This window comes from Podarcis muralis, chromosome 1 (assembly GCF_964188315.1).
Source record: "Podarcis muralis chromosome 1, rPodMur119.hap1.1, whole genome shotgun sequence".
Classification (NCBI taxonomy): domain Eukaryota; kingdom Metazoa; phylum Chordata; class Lepidosauria; order Squamata; family Lacertidae; genus Podarcis; species Podarcis muralis.
The window spans coordinates 1,948,842-1,969,507 of record NC_135655.1 but is presented as its reverse complement, the minus strand read 5'-3'; the positions used below and the strand labels follow the sequence as shown (position 1 = coordinate 1,969,507).

General features: G+C 47.0%; 2 protein-coding genes and 1 pseudogene across 7 annotated transcripts in view; 2 read left to right on the top strand and 1 right to left on the bottom strand.

The window, feature by feature from the left end:
• Positions 1 to 6,838, bottom strand: part of FANCM (FA complementation group M) — a 50,876-nt gene extending 44,038 nt beyond the window's left edge. Inside the window, exons 1-4 of one of the 5 annotated variants that reach the window (XM_077924622.1) lie at positions 6,314 to 6,838; positions 3,417 to 3,589; positions 2,506 to 2,583; positions 291 to 449 (exon numbers count right to left, since the gene is read on the bottom strand). In XM_077924622.1, the coding sequence (XP_077780748.1) occupies positions 291 to 449; positions 2,506 to 2,583; positions 3,417 to 3,589; positions 6,314 to 6,731 (828 nt within the window). In that variant the 5' untranslated portion in view covers positions 6,732 to 6,838. Of the gene's footprint in view, positions 1 to 290; positions 450 to 2,505; positions 2,584 to 3,416; positions 3,590 to 6,313 lie in introns of those variants that run through there. The other 4 variants (XM_077924528.1, XM_077924604.1, XM_077924554.1 and 1 more) reach the window with 4 other exon arrangements.
• Positions 6,839 to 11,035: 4,197 nt separating this feature from the next.
• Positions 11,036 to 20,291, top strand: FKBP3 (FKBP prolyl isomerase 3). 2 transcript variants are annotated; one of them, XM_028708055.2, is made up of 7 exons: positions 11,037 to 11,194; positions 13,473 to 13,574; positions 14,300 to 14,407; positions 15,206 to 15,341; positions 17,260 to 17,327; positions 18,895 to 18,992; positions 20,067 to 20,291. In XM_028708055.2, exons 1-7 carry the CDS (start codon positions 11,093 to 11,095, stop codon positions 20,119 to 20,121), a joined length of 669 nt encoding a protein of 222 aa, XP_028563888.2. In that variant the 5' UTR covers positions 11,037 to 11,092; the 3' UTR covers positions 20,122 to 20,291. The 2 variants fall into 2 exon arrangements, with proteins under 2 accessions (XP_077790421.1, XP_028563888.2); XM_077934295.1 differs by lacking the exon at positions 17,260 to 17,327 and having other exon boundaries at positions 11,036 to 11,194.
• Positions 13,126 to 13,195, top strand: LOC144325722 (U6 spliceosomal RNA; annotated as a pseudogene).
• Positions 20,292 to 20,666: the final 375 nt, after the last annotated feature.

Sequence of the window (20,666 nt, the reverse complement as noted above, 5' to 3'; positions counted from 1 at the left end):
CCACAGCGCCACCCGCGTCCCCAGATGTCATTTAGTGAGAGACTAAAAACAACCATCATGATCAGGTACCAGTGACATTTTTGAAAGATTAAAGCAGCACTTGGAAAACAAATCCAAAAACAAATCCCGTTACAAAAGCGAAGCTGACCTTCTGTTTCACAGAACAAATGAAGACACCTCTTTAGAAGAATAAAAACAAGCTGCTTTCAACAAGTGTTTCACCACCATTTCTGCTCTGAAGTCCTGCCTGCTGCCATTCTTACCCACTCAATACGAAGTTCCTGACTCACCTTGATGTAAGCATTACGAACTTCAGCCAGCTCCTTCCCAAGTGGAACAACGCATTTTTCAACCTGCCGCTGGTGAGTGTAAGGCTGGATATCGGGAGAATCTTCAGCACATAGTTCTATGTGTGAAATCAGCAGGTTGGAAATAACTTGCTGCACAGCCTGCAAGGAAATGGTAAAAAGTCACCATCTGGCTGTATTTTACTTAGCATCATGTTAGCACAGTAAAAATCGGGCATACAGTAGCGCCTCGGGTTACGCTGCCCTTGGGTAATGGAAACTTCAGGTTACAAAAGCGGCAAACCCGGAAGTGTTTTGCACCCCCCGCACACATGCGCAGAAGCGGTCTACCACCGCGCGCATGCATGTAACAGTGATCCTCAGGTTGCGAAAACCTCGGGATCCAGACGGACCTCCGGAACGGATCCCATTCACAACCAGAGGTAGCACTGTAGTTTAATGTATATACTATACATTATTATAGTACTTTCTTGATCTCCTTGATCTGCCCTCGGGCAGAAGATGTAGAAGCCTGATTAGTCGCACCGACAGGGTAAAGAACAGCTTCTATCCCTGGGCTTTTAGGCTGCAGAATGAAAAGATAACAACAGGGCTACTGACTTTGGGGTTTGGTGGGTGTGCGTCAGTAAACGAAGGGAATTAAGACTAAGAGAGCTGAGTGGGGTTGCTCGAGTAACCTCACTGTATACAAGTTGTATAAGTGACAATAAAGTATTTCAATTCAATTCAATTCTGGGTGGCTAACACCCCAGAGGACAGGATCACACTTCAAAACGACCTTGACAGATTAGAGAACTGGGCCAAAACAAACAAGATGAACTTTAACAGGGAGAAATGTAAAGTATTGCACTTGGGCAAAAAAAATGAGAGGCACAAATACAAGATGGGGGACACCTGGCTTGAGAGCAGTACATGTGAAAAGGATCTAGGAGTCTTGGTTGACCACAAACTTGACATGAGCCAACAGTGTGACGTGGCAGCTAAAAAAGCCAATGCAATTCTGGGCTGCATCAATAGGAGTATAGCATCTAGATCAAGGGAAGTAATAGTGCCACTGTATTCTGCTCTGGTCAGACCTCACCTGGAGTACTGTGTCCAGTTCTGGGCACCACAGTTCAAGAAGGACACTGACAAACTGGAACGTGTCCAGAGGAGGGCAACCAAAATGGTCAAAGGCCTGGAAACGATGCCTTATGAGGAACGGCTAAGGGAGCTGGGCATGTTTAGCCTGGAGAAGAGGAGGTTAAGGGGTGATATGACAGCCATGTTCAAATATATAAAAGGATGTCACATAGAGGAGGGAGAAAGGTTGTTTTCTGCTGCTCCAGAGAAGTAGACACGGAGCAATGGATCCAAACTACAAGAAAGAAGATTCCACCTAAACATTAGGAAGAACTTCCTGACAGTAAGAGCTGTTTGACAGTGGAATTTGCTGCCAAGGAGTGTGGTGGAGTCTCCTTCTTTGGAGGTCTTTAAGCAGAGGCTTGACAACCATATGTCAGGAGTGCTCTGATGGTGTTTCCTGCTTGGCAGGGGGTTGGACTCGATGGCCCTTGTGGTCTCTTCCAACTCTATGATTCTATTCTATGATTCTATGAATTCAATTTCTGTATATTACACTGTATGAGAGGTGTCCAACTTCCAAGAGACTGAGATCTGCTCCTACTATAAGTAAACTGGCAGTGATCTACCCATTGGAAGGACCAGAGTTGAGCTTTTTTTGGAAAGAAGGACCGAAGTTGTTGAGCTGTTGCACAGGCCTGCAGGATATCATGTAACATTTACATCCCTAGGTTAGATTAATAGTATTATCACAAGGACACAAGTCCAGCATCCTGTTCTCACACCCGCCAACCAGTTGTCCCAAAGGCCTTGAGCAGGACAGAAGCACTCTCCCAACTCACAATTCCCAGCAGCTGGCATTCAGAGGTGCCACTGAAGGTGCAAGTGGAACACCAGCTGACTGGGGGCTTCAGCGAGATTTATTTACTTATTGAATTTATATACCGCCCTATACCCAGATGTCTCAGGGCAGCTCACAGAAAAGATCCAACATAAAAACCACAAAATATATAATCAAAATAAAAACAACCCAATAACGCCCTCCTCCTAAAAAGAGCCACATTTTAAACGGGCATGGGATGCCAAAGCAAGCCCCTTCATCCCCAGGTCCTTGGATTAACAGGACATGAATTACCTTTGTGTCACTGCCAGGAGTGGCACTTAGAGCCAAAATACGGAACTGCCGCGTATATTTGCATAATTCTTTCACAACCTGGAGAAAGAAATAGTTTTCATCGTCACTGTTATGCTACTGTATCTGAAAAACAAATTTCAACAAGACAGGCTCCCAAATGACATGCGAAAGGCCTCCTAGTTCACACCAAAAGCTCATCTAGAGCAGAATTTTATTTATTTTTCATTGGCTTACTGTTTCTGGCATGGGGGGGGGGGGGTTGGGAAGAACAAACAAAATCTCCTGGCTTGGATGCAACGCTAATCCAGGGTTCATGGCTGGTTTCTTCTATATGCTAAGAGAAAGAGACCAGCAGCACAGAAAGCCACGTTGATTGCAATGCTCTGCTTGTTTACTGTGACCTGTGAAGTGGGGATTGAGACAGCTAGCTTTTGCTTCCCAGTTAAATCACAGGACCTCAGAGCCATCTAGAGGCACAAGACAGGCATCCATCTGCTACTTCTGCTGTTAAACTTCTTGTAAATATTGCAATAAGAAAACCCAAAAGAACAGTGCTTTTTTCTGCATAGTACAGCATATGAAAGACTTCAAGTTAAAAACAACCTTTCAGGAGACAAACTTCATTTCCCCACTACTCTTCCACTTGTTCAGAATGGATTACTTGGAGTCTCAAAAAAATTCAGCCATTATTCAGTCAGGAACCAACTAGGCTGGGAACTGGTTAGTTTTAACAAAATTAACAGCAACTAAAATGTTTTCTTGAACCCCTTGCTTCATGGCATTTTTGATATCACTTTTAAAGTAAGGATGTGACATACATAAATCCTCAGAAAGTCATAATAAAACCCCTTACCACAGATCTAAATTTATAGTTAAAAATTTATGTTTCAAGTTGCAAACAGTCACCCTACCTGACAATAAGCATGATTTCCAAGAGCTCTGTGGGCTTCATCAATAACCAGACATTTAATTTTCACTGCAGGACACACTCCACGGGAAAGGTCATTTGCCATTATCTGAGGCGTAAGAAAGAAAACCCTCTTATTTTGCCAGATTTCTTTCCGATCAGCCACTTGAGTACCTCCTGAAACAACACAAGCAAGCATTTAGAAAGGCACCTAAATCATAGAGTTGGAAGAGACCACAAGGGCCAGTAAAACCCCACTATGGTTTCACTGGCGATTCACAGAGAGGCCACGCTTCAGCAGTGTTTGCTGCCAACAGATCCATTCTTACACTTAAAACAAAGGGTCCAAAACAAACAAAGGAGTCCTTACATTTCTAGCCAGAGACCAGTTTTCCATGTTGGAGCATCTTGGAGTAAAAGGCAAAATATGGCACATGTCACATGTGAAAGGAAGACATTGGTGCAGATGCTTATTGTGAACTGCCCTAGAACTAAATCTGGCCAAGGGAAATCCCTTCCAGCTCTATAATTCTTTGGTTGTTTTTTTAGCCGAGATTCCCTTGTCTACCTCTGCAGTGCCTGAAAACCACCAGGTCCTGCATCCACAGCAGTGAGCAGAGGAGGAATGACCGCTGGGAGGAGCGGGGAGAAGAAACGCCCTGGTGCATCTGCAGGAGCGCAACTGTACGCCTTCCTCTGCCCCAAGCGTGTCTCTCCTGCATCAGCCTCTAAAGCCATGACAGGTGCTGCAACTCTCCAACCACTTTCTTTTATTCCTCCACTGTCTCCAGAGACAGACAGGTGCCACAGGAATGTTTAACTGCCTTTGAAAAAAAAAAGATTGCTTCCCCCTCCCCAAGTTTTTAGCTGTTCTTAATTTTATCCATAAACTGCCTTGAGCCCGTCAGGGGAATACAGTGGTACCTCGGGTTACATACGTTTCAGGTTACAGACTCCGCTAACCCAGAAATAGTGCTTCAGGTTAAGAACTTTGCTTCAGGATGAGAATAAAATCGTGTTCCGGCGGCGCGACAGCAGCAGCGGGAGGCCCCATTAGCTAAAGTGGTGCTTCAGGTTAAGAACAGTTTCAGGTTAAGATTGGACCTCCAGAATGAATTAAGTACTTAACCCGATGTACCACTGTAAATGTTTTATTATTATTAGGCTTCTAACCCCCACTGTTCATTATTACTATTATTGTTGTAAGCCAGAAAATAGCTTATCTCCTGAGTTTATTCCAATAAAACTCAGAAGCGTGAGGAGTTAAGAGTCCAATGTTGTTTATTGCAAAGCAATAGGTTACAGTCAGATCGTTCTGCAAAACTGCAACCCCACCCGGTGGTCCAGGCAAAGTATTTCATTTTTCACCAATCAAACACATCATTACCTCACTTCATGTTTAACACACACGCACAATTTCTGCTGATTAAGTTCTGATTCCCACCGTGTTCTGTTACATTGTGTTAGTGTGCATGTTGGGAACCCGTGTTTCGTGCAGCCATTTGCACCATGTAGCAACTTATGTTTTAGCTTACAGATGTATCTTTGTGAATCACATATTAGCTACATTTCTGCCCCAATTTTGGGGGGAGGAAACTTGCAAAATCATGGGTTTCATAAAGCAACAGGTTGCCATAACTTCTCTATTAGAAGCGAACTCAAGGATTTCCAGGGCTACACATTATCATATTTATTGTGGCCCTCTGGGCCACTGCCACGTTATTGCATAATTAAATTGGTCAGAGTTTAACTGAATTAATAATAACAGTAACAGTAATATCAACAACAATAACTATAGTAATTCCTGGGACCTGTGAGGAGGGCCATCCTTGGGCTCACCCACCCGCCTCTGTATTATAAATAATAAAGCCACTTATTTGTACCCTGCCCATCTGGCTGGGTTTCCCCAGCCACTCTGGGCGGCTTCCAACAAAACACTAAAATACAATAATCTATTAAACCTTAAAAGCTTCCCTAAACAGGGCTGCCTTCAAATGTCTTCTAAAAGTCTGGTAGCTCTTTATCTCCTTGATATGTGAAGGGAAGGAGTTTCACAGGGCGGGCACCACCACCGAAAAGGCCCTCTGCCTGGTTCCCTGTAACTTGGCTTCTCGCAGGGAGGGAAGCGCCAGAAGGCCCTCGGCGCTGGACCTCAGTGTCCGGGCAGAATGATGGGGGTGGAGACGCTCCTTCAGGTATACTGGACCGAGGCCGTTTAGGGCTTTCAAGGTCAGCACCAACACTTTGAATTGTGCTCGGAAACGTACTGGGAGCCAATGTAGGTCTTTCAGGACCGGTGTTATGTGGTCTCGGCGGCCGCTCCCAGTCCCCAATCTAGCTGCCGCATTCTGGATTAGTTGTAGTTTCCGGGTCACCTTCAAAGGTAGCCCCACGTAGAGAGCATTGCAGTAGTCCAAGCGGGAGATAACTAGAGCATGCACCACTCTGGTGAGACAGTCTGCGGGCAGGTAGGGTCTCAGCCTGCGTACCAGATGGAGCTGGTAGACAGCCGCCCTGGACACAGAATTAACCTGCGCCTCCATGGACAGCTGTGAGTCCAAAATGACTCCCAGGCTGCGCACCTGGTCCTTCAGGGGCACAGTTACCCCATTCAGGACCAGGGAATCCTCCACACCCACCCGCCCCCTGTCCCCCAAAAACAATACTTCTGTCTTGTCGGGATTCAACCTCAATCTGTAGGCCGCCATCCATCCTCCAACCGCCTCCAGACACTCATAATAATAATAATAACAGTAATAATACCAGTGACAATAATAGTAATAGTAATTCCTGGGTCCTGTGAGGAGGACCACCCTTGGGCTTACCCCCCCCCCTCCTCTATATAATAACTAATAATGACAATAATAATAGTAATTGCCGGTCTCCCCCCTTCTCCCTCACCGGTGAGGGCGGCCATGTGGGCGGCGGGGATGGCCATGAGGGCGGCGCAGGCCTCCCTCTGCTGGGCGACCAGGGGCTTGGTGGGCGCCAGGAAGAGCGCCTTCCCTCCGGGGAACCAGCGGTAGAAGTTGCCCAGCACCACGGCCGCCACCAGGGTCTTGCCCAGCCCGGTGGGCAGGCACAGCAGCGTGTTCTGGAAGAGCGCCGCCCGCGCCGCCCGGGCCTGGTAGCCGCGCTCCTCCACCCCGGCGCCCGCCGGGAACAGCCACACCGAGCCCGCCGCGCCGCCCGCGAAGCCCACCGGACAGGGGGGAGGCGCCTCCTCCGCGGCTGCTGCTTCTTCGGGCGCCGCGGCCGGCGGCGTCCCCCACACCTGGAAGAGCGTCGCTTGCCGGTCGCCCCGGCCGCCGCCCCTCATGCCGCCGCCGCCGCCGCCGCCTTCCCCTCACGAGCAGCTCCCCTCAGGCAGCGGCGGGCGGAGCAGCCGCCATCTTGAAACGGCCGCTCGGCCGCCCTCAAAAAGCCGCGCCATCACCGGCTGCGCGCCCTGATTGGCCGGAGGGCCGCCTGGGCGGGGTTTCCCCAGAGGCTCACGTGGTGAAGGGGAACCCGGGAGGGCTTTCGCCGCGCGCATGCGCCGAGCGCATCGTGACGCCGTCCGTTTCCCGACCCAGCTTGATTTCAATGAAGCCTCGAAGCCAGAATCTCCCCAGTTCCTTTTTACGCCTGTGCAGTTGCTGGAAAAATTCTGGGATATCCGGTCGTTTTAACGATGGTTTAGTACTGTTTCTAATGGTTCTTACATTGCTGTATGCTGATATTTTATGAGATATCAGCGTATCAATCATTTTCTGAAGCAATCAGAGCTTCTGAACTAATGCCAGTGGCTCCATTTGGTTTGTGATAGACATATTTATTAATAGACATATTTTCCATGAAGAAATAAAAGCCTCGAAGCGGTTTGCAAGAAAGATAAAGCAATATCAGGAAGGTAATGGACAGCCGTAAATTGAAAGGTACGGGAGTTTGAAGCGGCAAGAGAGTAGGCTGAAACAAAGTAAAAATCATATGAACTTTCACTCTCTTCTTTAAAAAAAATATGTAATAGTTGTTCTTTTTTAAAATTTGCTTTTTATTGATTTTCCAACACGACAAAAATTGCACATACCAAATAAAACACACACACACACAAAAAAAAATTTCCAAATAAACCAAGTCTGGCAAGGCAAATCCCCCTCTTTCCTTACTATCTATCAGTAATTTATGTTTTATCTTATCCTATTTTGTTTTGTTTTTGTTTTTGCCTTGCCAGATAAGCAGGGACCAGCATGGTTTCGAATTGGATGGGTGACCAAGGTCTGAAATCCCAGAAGTGCATGGGGCTGGACTAGATGGCCCTTGGGTCCCTTCCATCTCCACCAGTTCTTTGATTCTATGTACAGTGGAGGCACCGAAAAGAGGACAGTGGAGGCACCTGTTTGACATTAATAGGCAGGGAGTTACAGAGTCTAGGTGCTACCTGCCAGACTGAATTATCGAGTTTTTACAAATCATCACAGAATTTTGTTTCCCACTTGGGTACCAAAAGGTGCAGCTAACCAGTGAAATAAAAAAATCTAAGGTCTTATATATATAATAAATGTTCATAAATGTACCAAGCAAACACGTACATAAATATATAAACCACATGTCTGAAGCAGCACAGGAAAGCAGCCCTGGAACCATTTTGACTCCCAAACTGACCAAATGATTTTTCTGCAAGGTCAAGGAAAATGGAAAAACCTCCCCATTGTCTTTTCCTTCACAAATCCTGTCTTAAGGGTATGTCTGTGTATGAATAGGGTGAGCCTGTGACCTGGCTCAGGAACTAAGTATTTGTCATTACAAAAGACTGGCCAGGCTCCCCAGGGTCTCCAATCAAGTAAGCATTAATAGGTAACCTGCCAGACAGGAGGCAAAGAATGACAGGAGATAAACAAGGCACTCAGATTTCTGCTGTAGACCACCCTTTCTGTGATGTAGGTATGATGTTTCTGGGGGTGGTCTTGGACTCCAGGGCGGGCAATTAAAAATTTCTATATAAGGGCGGGCACACCTTTGTTCTGGGTCCTCCTCCTTTCCTGTGTGTGAGGGGAGCACCCTGTTGCAACAGTTCAATAAAGATCAGGCTTAGGAGCTGCTTTGCTTCTCAATATTCTCTGGTTGGCCTCTGTTATTTTCTCCGACCGATGGAGAACCTGCAAAGGACTCTATAAGGGCTCTTGTGTCCCCCATAAGGGAATAAGGGCAGATTTACGTTTATTACACCAGCAACCTAGAAAGCTAGTAATTTAAAAGGTATGACCCTCTCTCTTGGTCAGGGGAGACCTTTTATATCTATCCAACAGAACAAAAGGACAATTTGTCCTGCAGTCAGGAAAGCAGATGTGGAAATTCCTCTTCAGTCCACAACTGCTACAACTCCTTTCTTCAAGAGAAGACAGACAGGCTGTCATACTCCCTCCTTTGGTATGCATGGTTATTCTGGTGGGAAGAGCATGAACTAGTTATTCTGAAGTATCTGAATAAGTGTGCATGGACACGGAAGCTTATACCAAGAACAAACTTAGTTGGTCTCTAAGGTGCTACTGGACAATTTTATTTATTTTTTATATAGTTCTTTGTTCTTTGTATAAGAGCAGCTTTGTCTCGTGACCAGTCTCCAGGAGGAGGGAAAGGAAGTGGGAAGTTCCAGTGCCAGGGAAAGGACCGGATTATCAAGCCTAAAGGGGGAGCCAAGTAAAATATCTTTGGCTGGAAACTTTGCAAGATCAGAGGTCCCACAACATAACCCAAGTGAATTATTTTCCTCTCCCTTCAGCTTCTCCAGCAAAAGAGAAAACTAGCAGCCTTGTGGCATTTGCAAGAGATGTAATGCATATCTGAAATAACTGTACAGCGAAGGGTCAGCGCTAGAATGCTTTTTACTGCTCTGGTGGGAGTGCTGTTACTGTTACCCATTTCAATAAATTTCAGAGGAGTTGCTGTTATCACCTGTCAAAGCAAAACTAAATGAAACAGGGAAACTGCTATTTTTATAAATTAAATTTATATACCGTCATTTATCCAAGGATCACAGGATGGTTTACACTATAATTTTTTTTTATATATTTGCATACCGCTGTGTCATAAAAAATACAGCAGAGTGGCTTACACCCATGAAAGCAAAACTATAAAATAAAAACAGTTGAAATTTTTAAAAACAAATATCAGTTACTGATCGTGCATTATTAATTGTCCACATGGGCCAGTGTGTGTGTGTGTGTGTGTGTGTGTGTGTATCCATGAGAAATCTCTATGTGGGACAAGAAGCTACAGTTAGAACTGGATATGGAACAACTGATTGGTTCAAAATTGGGAAAGGAGTACGACAAGGCTGTATTTTGCCTCCCTGCTTATTTAATTTATATGCAGAATATATCATGCGAAAGGCTGGGCTGAATGAATCCCAAGCTGGAATTAAGATTGCCGGAAGAAATATCAACAACCTCAGATATGCAGATGACACAACCTTGATGGCAGAAAGTGAGGAGGAATTAAAGAACCTTTTAATGAGGGTGAAAGAGGAGAGCGCAAAATATGGTCTGAAGCTCAACATCAAAAAAACGAAGATCCTGGTCACTGGTTCCATCACCTCCTGGCAAATAGAAGGGGAAGAAATGGAGGCAGTGAGAGGTTTTACTTTCTTGGGCTCCATGATCACTGCAGATGGTGACAGCAGCCACGAAATTAAAAGACCCCTGCTTCTTGGGAGAAGGGCAATGACAGGCCTAGACAGCATCTTGAGAAGTAGAGACGTCACCTTGCCAACAAAGGTCCGTATAGTTAAAGCTATGGTTTTCCCAGTAGTGATGGTATGGAAGTGAGAGCTGGACCATAAAGAAGGCTGATTGCCGAAGAATGGATGCTTTTGAACTATGGTGCTGGAGGAGACTCTGGAGAGTCCCATGGACTGCAAGAAGATCAAACCTATCCATTCTTAAGGAAATCAGCCCTGAGTGCTCACTGGAAGGACAGATCCTGAAGCTGAGGCTCCAAGACTTTGGCCACCTCCTGAGAAGAGAAGACTCCCTGGAAAAGACGCTGATGTTGGGAAAGATGGAGGGCAGAAGGAGAAGGGGATGACAGAGGACGAGATGGTTGGACAGTGTTCTCGAAGCTACCAGCATGAGTTTGACCAAACTGCGGGAGGCAGTGGAAGACAGGAGGGCCTGGCGTGCTCTGGTCCAGGGGGTCACGAAGAGTCAGACATGACTAAACGACTAAACAACAAAATATAATTTCCATACCATTTAACATATTAAAAATGTCGCTTAAACGGTTTACAAAAAACTGAAGGAACAACGAACAACTTAAAGGAAATATCACAACAATGCACAGTCACCCATAAAAACGTTACATGGATGCAAAGCTTCCTATAGATATCCATTTATTTTCCTTTTGACGCATCCCGTCTCCCTCGCAGCCCCCTCTATCTATTATATATCTATGGACTTCTGCAGAGAGCGCAGAGCTGCACAAACAGCAGCCGCCGCAGCAGCCGCGAGCCCTACCCAGCATGCACCGGGGGCCCCTTAAGAGGCTCTGCCATTGGCCGGCCGGTCTCTGCCCACCCCGCGCGGACTACATTTCCCAGCATGCCGAGCGGGCGAAGCGGCGTCGCAAGGCGCCCGCGGGCGCGCTGGGAAATGTAGTCCCGGCTTCGTGAGGGAGCGCTGGCTGGTGTGAGGAGGCGAGGCCATGGCGGCCCCGGCGCGGCCCTGGAGCCCCGAGGAGCTCCGCGGAGACGCCCTGCCCAAGAAGGAGATCGTCCGCTTCCTGCAGGAGCAGGCGGCGCACAAGGTGGGCGCCCGCTCGGCCTCCCTTCACACGGTCGCGGGGAGACGCGTGTCGGGCGGAGAGGCCGCCGCAGCCTCTCTCTCTCTGGACTAGGGCGGGAGACACGCGAGGAGCGGGCGGGGCCGCCTCCCGCCCGACACGCGTGCGGGGAGAACGTCTGAACGCGCGGGTCCCGCCAGCGCCTCCATGTCGCGCGCTTATCCACGGAGCTGAATCGCAAGGGTGGACGGGGCCCCCCGAAGGTCATCCAGCCCAACCCCCTGCAGTGGAGCCTGCCCGCCCCTGCCTCCCACCGCCCAATGGCTCTTGCTCATTGTGGGGCACTCAAATAATTTGCATTAATTTTCCATTTAAACATAGATATTCGCATCATTATTATGATCCACTTTACTTCCTTGGCTCCTCAGAGCCTGTCGCCTTCCTTCCCTCCCGCCTCCTGGCTTTCAAAGCTCACCTTTCTAGCACAGCATTGGATATATTTTCCAGTTCTAATATAACTCATTACTAAATACCTCAAAATTTAAATAAATATAGAAAGGTAAAAAAATTCTCATTACAAGTCTTCAGGTAACCCTACTAGCGTTGTTAATTGATCTTTCAATTCAATTCCAATTCAGTTATCTTTCAAATATTGTATGAATTTACTCTAGTCTTTTTGGAATGCTTGATCATGCTGGTTTCGGATTTTCCCCGTCAGCAAAGTCCAGCATTTTCACCTGCCCCTCTTCTTTCGTCTTTGTGCGGCATTCAAAGCTTCCCTCCTTTTCTAATTGTAAAATAAAGATCACCCCCAAAAAGAAACGAAGGGACCAAGTCCCCTGTGTCCCCTTTGCAGGCAGAAGGCCTGAGGCGGCTGGGAAGGTTCCCAAAACCCTTGCGGGCTGCTGCTGCTGCCGGTCAGAGTAGACAACAATGGGTCTGACTCTGGGCAAAGCAGCTTCCTTATGTTCATGGATCTGCGCTGGCAAATGGAGTCGCCTTTGCTTTCATCTGTAACTGATTCCTGCAGCTGGGTGGGGAGGGGGATCGCAAGGGCAGCACTGACTCTTTCCTTTTTTATTATTATAATTTTTATTAATTACCCATTTACAGTGGTACCTCGGGTTAAGTACTTAATTCGTTCCGGAGGTCCGTACATAACCTGAAACTGTTCTTAAACCGAAGCACCACTTTAGCTAATGGGGCCTCCTGCTGCTGCCGCGCCGCTGGAGCCCGATTTCTGTTCTTATCCTGAAGCAAAGTTCTTAACCCGAGGTACTATTTCTGGGTTAGTGGAGTCTGTAACCTGAAGCGTATGTAACCCGAGGTACCACTGTAATAACGTATATTCACATCATTATTATCCACTTTACCTCTGTGGCTCTTTAGCCTCATGGCTTTCTTTATTAACCTCCATATTATAGCATTTTGTACGTTTTCCAATTATAATTGCACACATTGCAAAATATCTCAAAATTTATATAAACAGAAAATTTCTCATTACAAGTCTTCAGACAACCCTACTAGTGTTGTTAATTGCTTACAATACAGTGGATGCTTGGGTTGTGAATGTGATCCGTGCGGGATGCACGTTCGCAACCTGCATCTGCGCACACACGGGTTGCGATTCTGCGCATGCGCAAAGCGCGATTTAGCGCTTCTACACATGCGCAACCACCGAAACCCGGAAGTAACCCGTTCCGGTACTTCGGGGTTTCGGCAGTCCACAACCCGAAAAGACACAACCTGAAGCAGCTGTAACCCGAGGTATGACTGTATTCTTAAATAGCATACAAATTTACTCCAGTCCATTTGGAATACTTGATCACGCTAGTTTCAGATTTCCCCCGTCAGCTTCGCCAGTTCTGCAAAGTCCGTCATTTTCATCTGCCACTCTTCTTTCCTTGGTCCTTTTTGTTTCCATTTTTTGGCTAGAAGAATTCTTGCCGCTGTTGTTGCATACATGAACAGCACATATACTAAAATTGGAATGATACAGAGAAGATTAGCATGGCCCCAGTACTAACTCTCTGTCCTGTGCCGCCACTGGGTTGTGTTCAGGGTTTATAGTTCACCCCCAGTGCGTGGCCACAAGGTATTACCTGCGAATGCCCACATGAGATTTTTGAGCTTGGTTGGAAGAAGAGGCGTCAGTTGATTTCATTCATTGGATGTGGTCTGGTTCAAGCAGAGTATTCCACTCCGTAAAATGCACTTCCCATAATCCCAGTTGCATGGCAGGAGAGTGACGTGACTCCTTTCTTTCCCGGTATTGAACTAACGCTCTTGGTTTTGCTTTTAGTTCCTGTCAGAGCACAAACTACTAGGACAGATTAAAAATGTGGCCAAGACGGCCAGTAAGGAGCAGCTGATCACGGCATATAACGAGCTCTTTGAAACCAAGGTAGGTACCCTGCCTTGTCTGAGCAGATCTTATTACTAGAATCTTTGTGGCTAAGGTCCGTAATAATCAAATTTATTACCTGCCCTTCACTAGCGGGTTCTAGGGCAGCTTACAACAATTAACAAAATCAAAATTAAGAAACAGTTGCAGGGTGATTGATTCAGGTTAGGAGTGCCTCTCCTTTTGGCGCAGTGTCTCTCTCTAGCCTTTATGAGATGGATCACTAAGATGAAACCCATTTTCAGTAGCCATTGATGGTAGGGAGAGGGAGATAATATGTCCTTTGCCATACAAGCTCCTACTTAAGTTCTCTAAAAACCTGGTCATTATTTGCTGTGGATCAATATAGTTAACCAAATGACTATGAAGGCCCAGTATAGGGTGGTGGAGCTTTCCAGGAAGCTCAGCCATCGGTGTTTCTGTGCTCATTTGTGGAGTCTGCTTGTTGGCTTGGTAGTCAGTGTTGTAGGGTCTCTGATTTGTGGCATTTTCCATAAGTCTTTTCCCTGTAAGTTAAAACTCACTGTGGCCTGTGTGACTCGGCTTCCTTCCTTTATAAGGTATACGAAATGATATGGATTGTATTTCCTTTACAAGGAGTATGTAAGAAGAGTCTGCTGGATCAGGCCAACGGCATCCTGACCCAGCATCCTGTTCTCACAGTGGCCAACCAGATGCCTCTGGGACAGGAATCTCTTCACCGATGTAACACCTTTTCTTTCTAGAGATTTAAGGGTACTGAGAGTCCAGAGCATGTAGCAGAGCAAGTGAAAAATGTCAAGATTGATGAGGAGAAGCCCAAGGAGACGAAGCCTGAGGAAGCTGTGGATGAGGTAGGTGAGGAGAACAATCAGGTAGGATTTGCAGACTCTGGCTGGTGGGAAGAGGCAGCCCTTGCAGGAATGTAAGGGAGCAGGCAAAATGTGCAGGAGGAGGGGTGCACCTCTTCTGGACATAGAAGAGCCACTTCAGAATTTCAGGATCTTCCTCACCAAGAAAATGCAGTGCTGTAATCGTGGGAACTGCTCTCCAGAAAGTGCAGCTGTGTGCCTAGAAGTCTCAGTTCACACCCTCATGAAGGGTTTGAATATCTGGATTGGAACCAGCTGTCGGTTCCATTTGCAATTTCCTCCAGGGAACTCTCTTCCCTTGGAGATTTATCAGATCTGTTGCAGCATTTTCTGGACAGGCGACCTTAAATCAGGCAGACTTCAGCACGTATTCTAAGAGCTCAGAATTTAAGATCCTCCCTGAACATAGCCACAGAGTCCTAAGTGATTTACTTCGTAGTCTGACGCACATCCTCACAGAAATAAGTCCCATTGTATTTCTTGGGCTTACTCCCAGGGAACTGTGTATAGTAAGTATTGCAGCCTTCACCCTGTTGTCCAGCGTAGGTCATGGCTGCACATCATTTTGTGATCTCATCTACTAGCTGTGTGGAGCATTGTGTTCAGTCATATCGGGGCTTTAATATTAAATAGCAGAGCTAATGGTTGGCTGTCTTTCCTTTCTGCCCTCTGAAGCCATTTCTTCATTGTCTTTTGTGCGATGCTTTGGTCAACTTCTGTACCTTTTGGAACAGTGAAAGCGGGAGCATGACCCTTGTTTCTTCCCTCTTCCCATTTCAGGGCCCCCCAAAATATACAAAGTCAGTACTGAAGAAGGGGGATAAAATCAACTTTCCCAAAAAGGGTGATGTCGTTCACTGTTGGTATACAGGGAAGCTGCAAGATGGAACCGTCTTCGATAGTAATATTCAGACAAGTAAGTCTTCAGAAAAGGTGGCATTTCTCTTCTTCACAGAGATGGGGAAGCTGTGGGCTTTAAAGACCAGAGTAGCTGTGACTGAAGGCACAGCTTCATTTTCTCTCATTTATACCCCACCTGTCTTCTGCCATGGAACCCAAGGCAGCTTCTACTTGTGGTTCCTAGTCACTCACTAGACCCAGATCTGCCTAGCTTTAGCCAGGTGGTGGCCTTGTGCATCTCCTGGGAACACGATGCAGCAGATGTGTTGCCTGTGAAGTGAACGGGTCTTGCACAAGGCCACACCCTCTGCTTCTGGGCTGCAGTTTGCATTTTTTTCTTCCCGTCTGGGGATTCCAGTTTGCATTCCCCACGGATTCTCGAGGGCATGGTCTGTTTAGCACTGGGGAATCAAATATTGCATTCTTACAAATGGGTTGGATCTGAATGGATTTGAGTCTCTGAATGAAAAAGAGATTTCTGTGATTTCTTCCTACTCCTGCACCCCCAATCTACAGCCCACATGCTGTCACGTTCCATGTGTTTCTAGAGGGTCCCTGACCTTCAGCATCAGCTCTCCCAGGAGCTGCAGTGGAGAGAAGGAAACAGAGTCCCATTCCATGAGCAGCGTTCCACTTACAGTATTGTAGCCGATGTGATGTATTCAGTGTGTCTGGGTTGATACATGTACATACAAATATGTACACACACACCACTCATGGGCACAGTCAGAACTTCTTCCTGAAGTCCTGGAGAACCACTGCTGCCTGTCACTATAGATGACAATTCAGACCTAGATGGTCCAGTGGTCTGACTCTGTATAAGCAAGTGTTTCTTGTGGTCCCGTTTCCTGCTCTGCATGTCTGCTTGGCCTCTGGCCTAGAAATGTACTGTACCCAAAGACCTGGGTGTTTGGGCAGATCAGGGGTGCCCTCTTGCCCTCAACGTGGATTTGCGATGTCACACACCCAACGTCTGTGGCTCCTCTTCCTCCTCCTCTCCACAGCAAGTGAGGCAATGTTTTCCGTGTCTGAGTCCCCCACTCCCTGCCTGGAAAAGGGTGCCTCGCTAGTTGGCTGGGGATGGCAGAGCTGAACTGCTTCTCCCTCAGAGGTAGTGTTGGCTTTTCTCAATGACTTTGTGGGTGCCCCGCCCCCACAGTTGTATTATTGTGGGTGCCCAAGCACCCACGGCCCCCTGGAGTTGGCTCCTATGGTGCGGATGTCTCTTTCTCAAGCACAATTCAGGGAGTGTTTGTTCAGTGCAAAATGCCCTGAAATAATAGTAGACGGAAGCTGTTTCACATGTCGCTTGCCTTCCAGTGCATCTTGCGCCAGAGATGACCCTCGTGAGGTTTCACCACCAGGCTTCCAAAGGAGAGTGGGATGGAAATCGCAGTGTTTCTCAGTCTTCCATGCTCCTTTTATACACTAAATATTTAGCAAACTGGGCTTTGACTGAGAAACCCCTTTCTTGACAGTTACGCAGAGTGGTGGGAGTTTTGTAGCCATTAAGCAGCTATCAAAACAGCTCCACTCCTTGGTTGGAATGGCTGCCTGCTTGTGACCAGGCTAGTCTTGCCCCCTAGTTACCTAGTGAATTTGCGTGACCTGGAATGTGGGTGACTCCTCAGGAATCCTTTCCCAAAGCAGTGCCCTCCAGATGTTTTGGATTCCCAAAACATCACTCTTGCTCAGTGGGACCACCTTTTGGTATTATTGTTGCATGTTTACAACATTTGTTTTGTATCTAAGTTGCCTTGAGACCTTTGGGCAGAAGGCAAACTTTCTCATCGCCCTTGACCACCAGCGATACTTTCCGGGTGGGGAGTTGTAGTCCAGAACATCTGGAGCGCACCAAGTGGGGGGAGGCTGGTGTAGAGCGAGAAGCCAGCTGGGAGAGGGATAAGAGCTCCAGAATGTTGGTGTCGTTTCAGGTTCAAAGAAAAAGAAAGCTGCAAAACCACTGAGCTTCAAAGTCGGCGTTGGGAAAGTGATACGAGGCGTGAGTATGCTAGCGGAAGGGTGGGTGGGTGCAGCTAGGATGTCTTTGGGCCTCCCACCTCCTGTGCCCATCCGTCAGGGAGGAGCTCCTGTTGCCAGGCAGCTGCCAGGCTATTTGCTTGAATCCTCCCAGAAGAGAAGCTGGTGCATGTTGTCTGTCAGCCTTCCTCCACAGCACATCTGACAAAAATCATTTTCCTTTCCCGTGCTCAGTGGTCTTGGCATCAGAGCCCATTGAAACAGCTTATGCTGCCCACCAAGATGGAGGGAGGAGGTGGGGGTGTTAAATGTTTTACCTGAGCGCAGGTTAGGATGATTGGCATTAAGATACCGAAGTGTATATACCGTTTTAAGGATTGCCAGGATTTATTTATTTCACTATTTGGCTGTTTCTATATGTCCTTTGTTACCTGTCCGCACTCCCTGGGCTACCTGTCGTCACATCTCACAAGTGCAGTGGCCAACAAGTTGTGGCTTGCCTTACTAGCGAGACCTGCAACTTGTGATGTCCCTGACCTCTCCCTTCCCTGACTCCCGTGGCGTGTGCAGAGGGAGGGAGATGTGCCCTTGGGTGATCTTCTGCAGAAGGTGCAAGCTTTTGCTGCAGCTTCCTGAAAAGGTTCCAGGGAATAGGAAACTGATTCCTTTATCTAATAGGGAGGAGGAGAAATGGCTTCCGTCATATCAGTTGTGCTTTGGGCAGAATATAGAAGCAGTATTAATGAGCCCCTAAGGAAGAGAGAGGCAGAGAAAGGGGTTGTTTATTTCCTTCCAATTGGCATTTTGCAGGAGGCTCAAACAGTAGGGACAATGACAGTGGTGGCTTCTTCTGCAGAAACTTGTGGGATGGACATCACTTCTCCTTCGTATACAGCTGTGGTGCTTTGGTCTAAACCACAGAGCCTTGGGCTTGCCGACTGGAAGGTCGGCGGTTCGAATCCCCATGATGGAGTGAGCTCCCTTTGCTCTGTCCCTGCTCCTGCCAACCTAGCAGTTAGAAAGCACGCCAGCACAAGTAGATAAATAGGTCCTGCTTCGGCGGGAAGGTAAACGCCGTTTCCATGTGCTGTGGCACTCATCACGGTCCTCCGTGTGCCAGAAGCAGTTTAGTCCTGCTGACCACATGACCCGGAAAATTGTCTGTGCACAAACGCTGGCACCCTCGGCCTGAAAGCGAGATGAGCACCGCAACCCCATAGTTGCCTTTGACTGGACTTAACCATCCAGGGGTCCTTTACCTTTTTTTACATATCCTGCACCAGTATGTCTCTACCTTTCTGATAATCTTAAAAGCACTAGAATGCATTCATTAAACATGATTTTGCAGTAATTCATCTGAACCATATTTTCAATAAGACAGACATCTTGTAAAACATTTAACCTAAAAAGGCTGGCTCTCTAGTCCTCCTCAAAACACAAAGGTCTTAGCCTGCTGAGTTCGTTAACTTACCCAGCAGAGGGAACTTGCTCCACTCACCCTTATTGTTTCAGCTTATCTTCTAATAGCCCAGGTCAAAAACATTCCTTCCAGCCTGTTTCTCAGGTAGATTTGTTTTGTTTTTTCCCAGTGGGACGAAGCTCTGCTGACCATGAGCAAAGGGGAGAAGGCTCACCTGGAAATCGAACCGGAATGGGCTTATGGGAAGAAAGGGCAGCCGGATGCCAAGTATCCTTGCAAAGTGTGCCGCTGAGCAGTCTACTAATCTGATGGAAAATGTGGGTGTGCAAAATTCTCTGGCTCAGAATGCCAGGTGCTGGTGAGGAATTCCCTAGGTCTAAGCATGGGGCAAGTGCAGGTAAGAACATCAGAACCTACTGGATCAGGCCAATGGCCCATCTAGTCCAGCAGCTTGTTACGATATATCTTTATTGTCATTGTCCCATACAGAACAATGAAATTGAAAAACCTACATAAGACATTCAAAAACCCCTAAAAACTCTGAAACCCCATTTTAAAATACAATATACTCCTATAGAGATGCCCCAATGGGAAGCCTGCAAGCGGGATTTGAGTACAAGAGGCTTCTCTCCTGATGTGGCCTCCAGCACTGCTGCTCCAACTGTGGAGGGAGAGCACAGCCATCATGGCATAATTTTTGGGGAGCATGGGATGCAAGTGGGCAGAAATGCCTGCAGCATGGCAGGCATCGCCAGCACCCTTTCCACAAGGGCAAAGCACAGCTCTGACACTAAGTTGGTCAATTGAATCCCTATGTGCTGCCAAATAGAATGTGATCCCTAAAATTGGGCATGACGGCAGTGCCAAGATGTTTGAAGATGAGGCAAGAGGATCTGGAAATAAGGAACCGAAGCGGCAGGCTAGAGCATTGCACTTCCCCTTTCATGTGACAATGCTTGCTGCAGCCCAGTCCATGTGGCGTGTCCCGTGGCTGGGAATTGTAACTGAAGTTGTTCTGGAACAGAGTCAAACTCGATCTAGTTTTAAGTACTTATGTGTTCTCCATTGACTGAATATTTAAAGGGATGGTGATGCCAACTCTGTATCAGACAGATCATGTACTTGAGGAACTTTGGGGAGGGGGGAATGTTATATAGCAGGTCTTCATCAGCTAATTATAGGATATGTAACAACAACCAACAATTGGCAAATGCTTACTACATTTTGTTCCTCCCTCCCCCTCCTATTCCTGTGAACTTTGCATTCCGACTCTCTTCAGAACTGCCACTCTGCAAGTGTAACTTCTACCGTAGAACAAATTCCTTAACTTGCATACTTTAGAATTCCACCAAATGCAAAACTTTTCTTTGAAGTGGAACTGGTGGATATTGAATGATGGGTTGCTCCTCCTGGCCCCCCATCTTTGAAAACTGTGAAGATGCTCTCGGAAGTCCAGGAAATGTGTTTGTGGCCTTGTTTCTCACACAGCAAGGGTGGGGTGAAAAAGCTTTTATTCCAGTTGCTGTGTACAGCATCACTTTAACTAAAGACTGGTTTATATACATGGCTCTGACTGTCATTTGCCATCTGTGGCTGTCATATTTTTTTTACTTTGGCACACCTATGAAAGGTAGTGCACATTCAAATGGTGCAGTTGTCATAACATTTGAAGAGGTCCGTTCACGTGTTTTGAGGCGGCCCCTACAGTTAGAGGCTATTCAAGGCAGCCACTTTTTCTGCTATGGGGCAGGGAACACTTCTGAAAATCAGGTTAACGGAAGGGACAAGAGCCCAATTAGCACTGGCTGCTGATCTCCAGCTATTACTAGTGTAGACTGTAGCTCTCTCACGAGAAAAACATATTCTTGCACTGTAGAAGCTTTCGAGCCTCTGAAGTGTTACTAGGTAGTGTATTTGACAACTGCGATACTGTTCAGGACC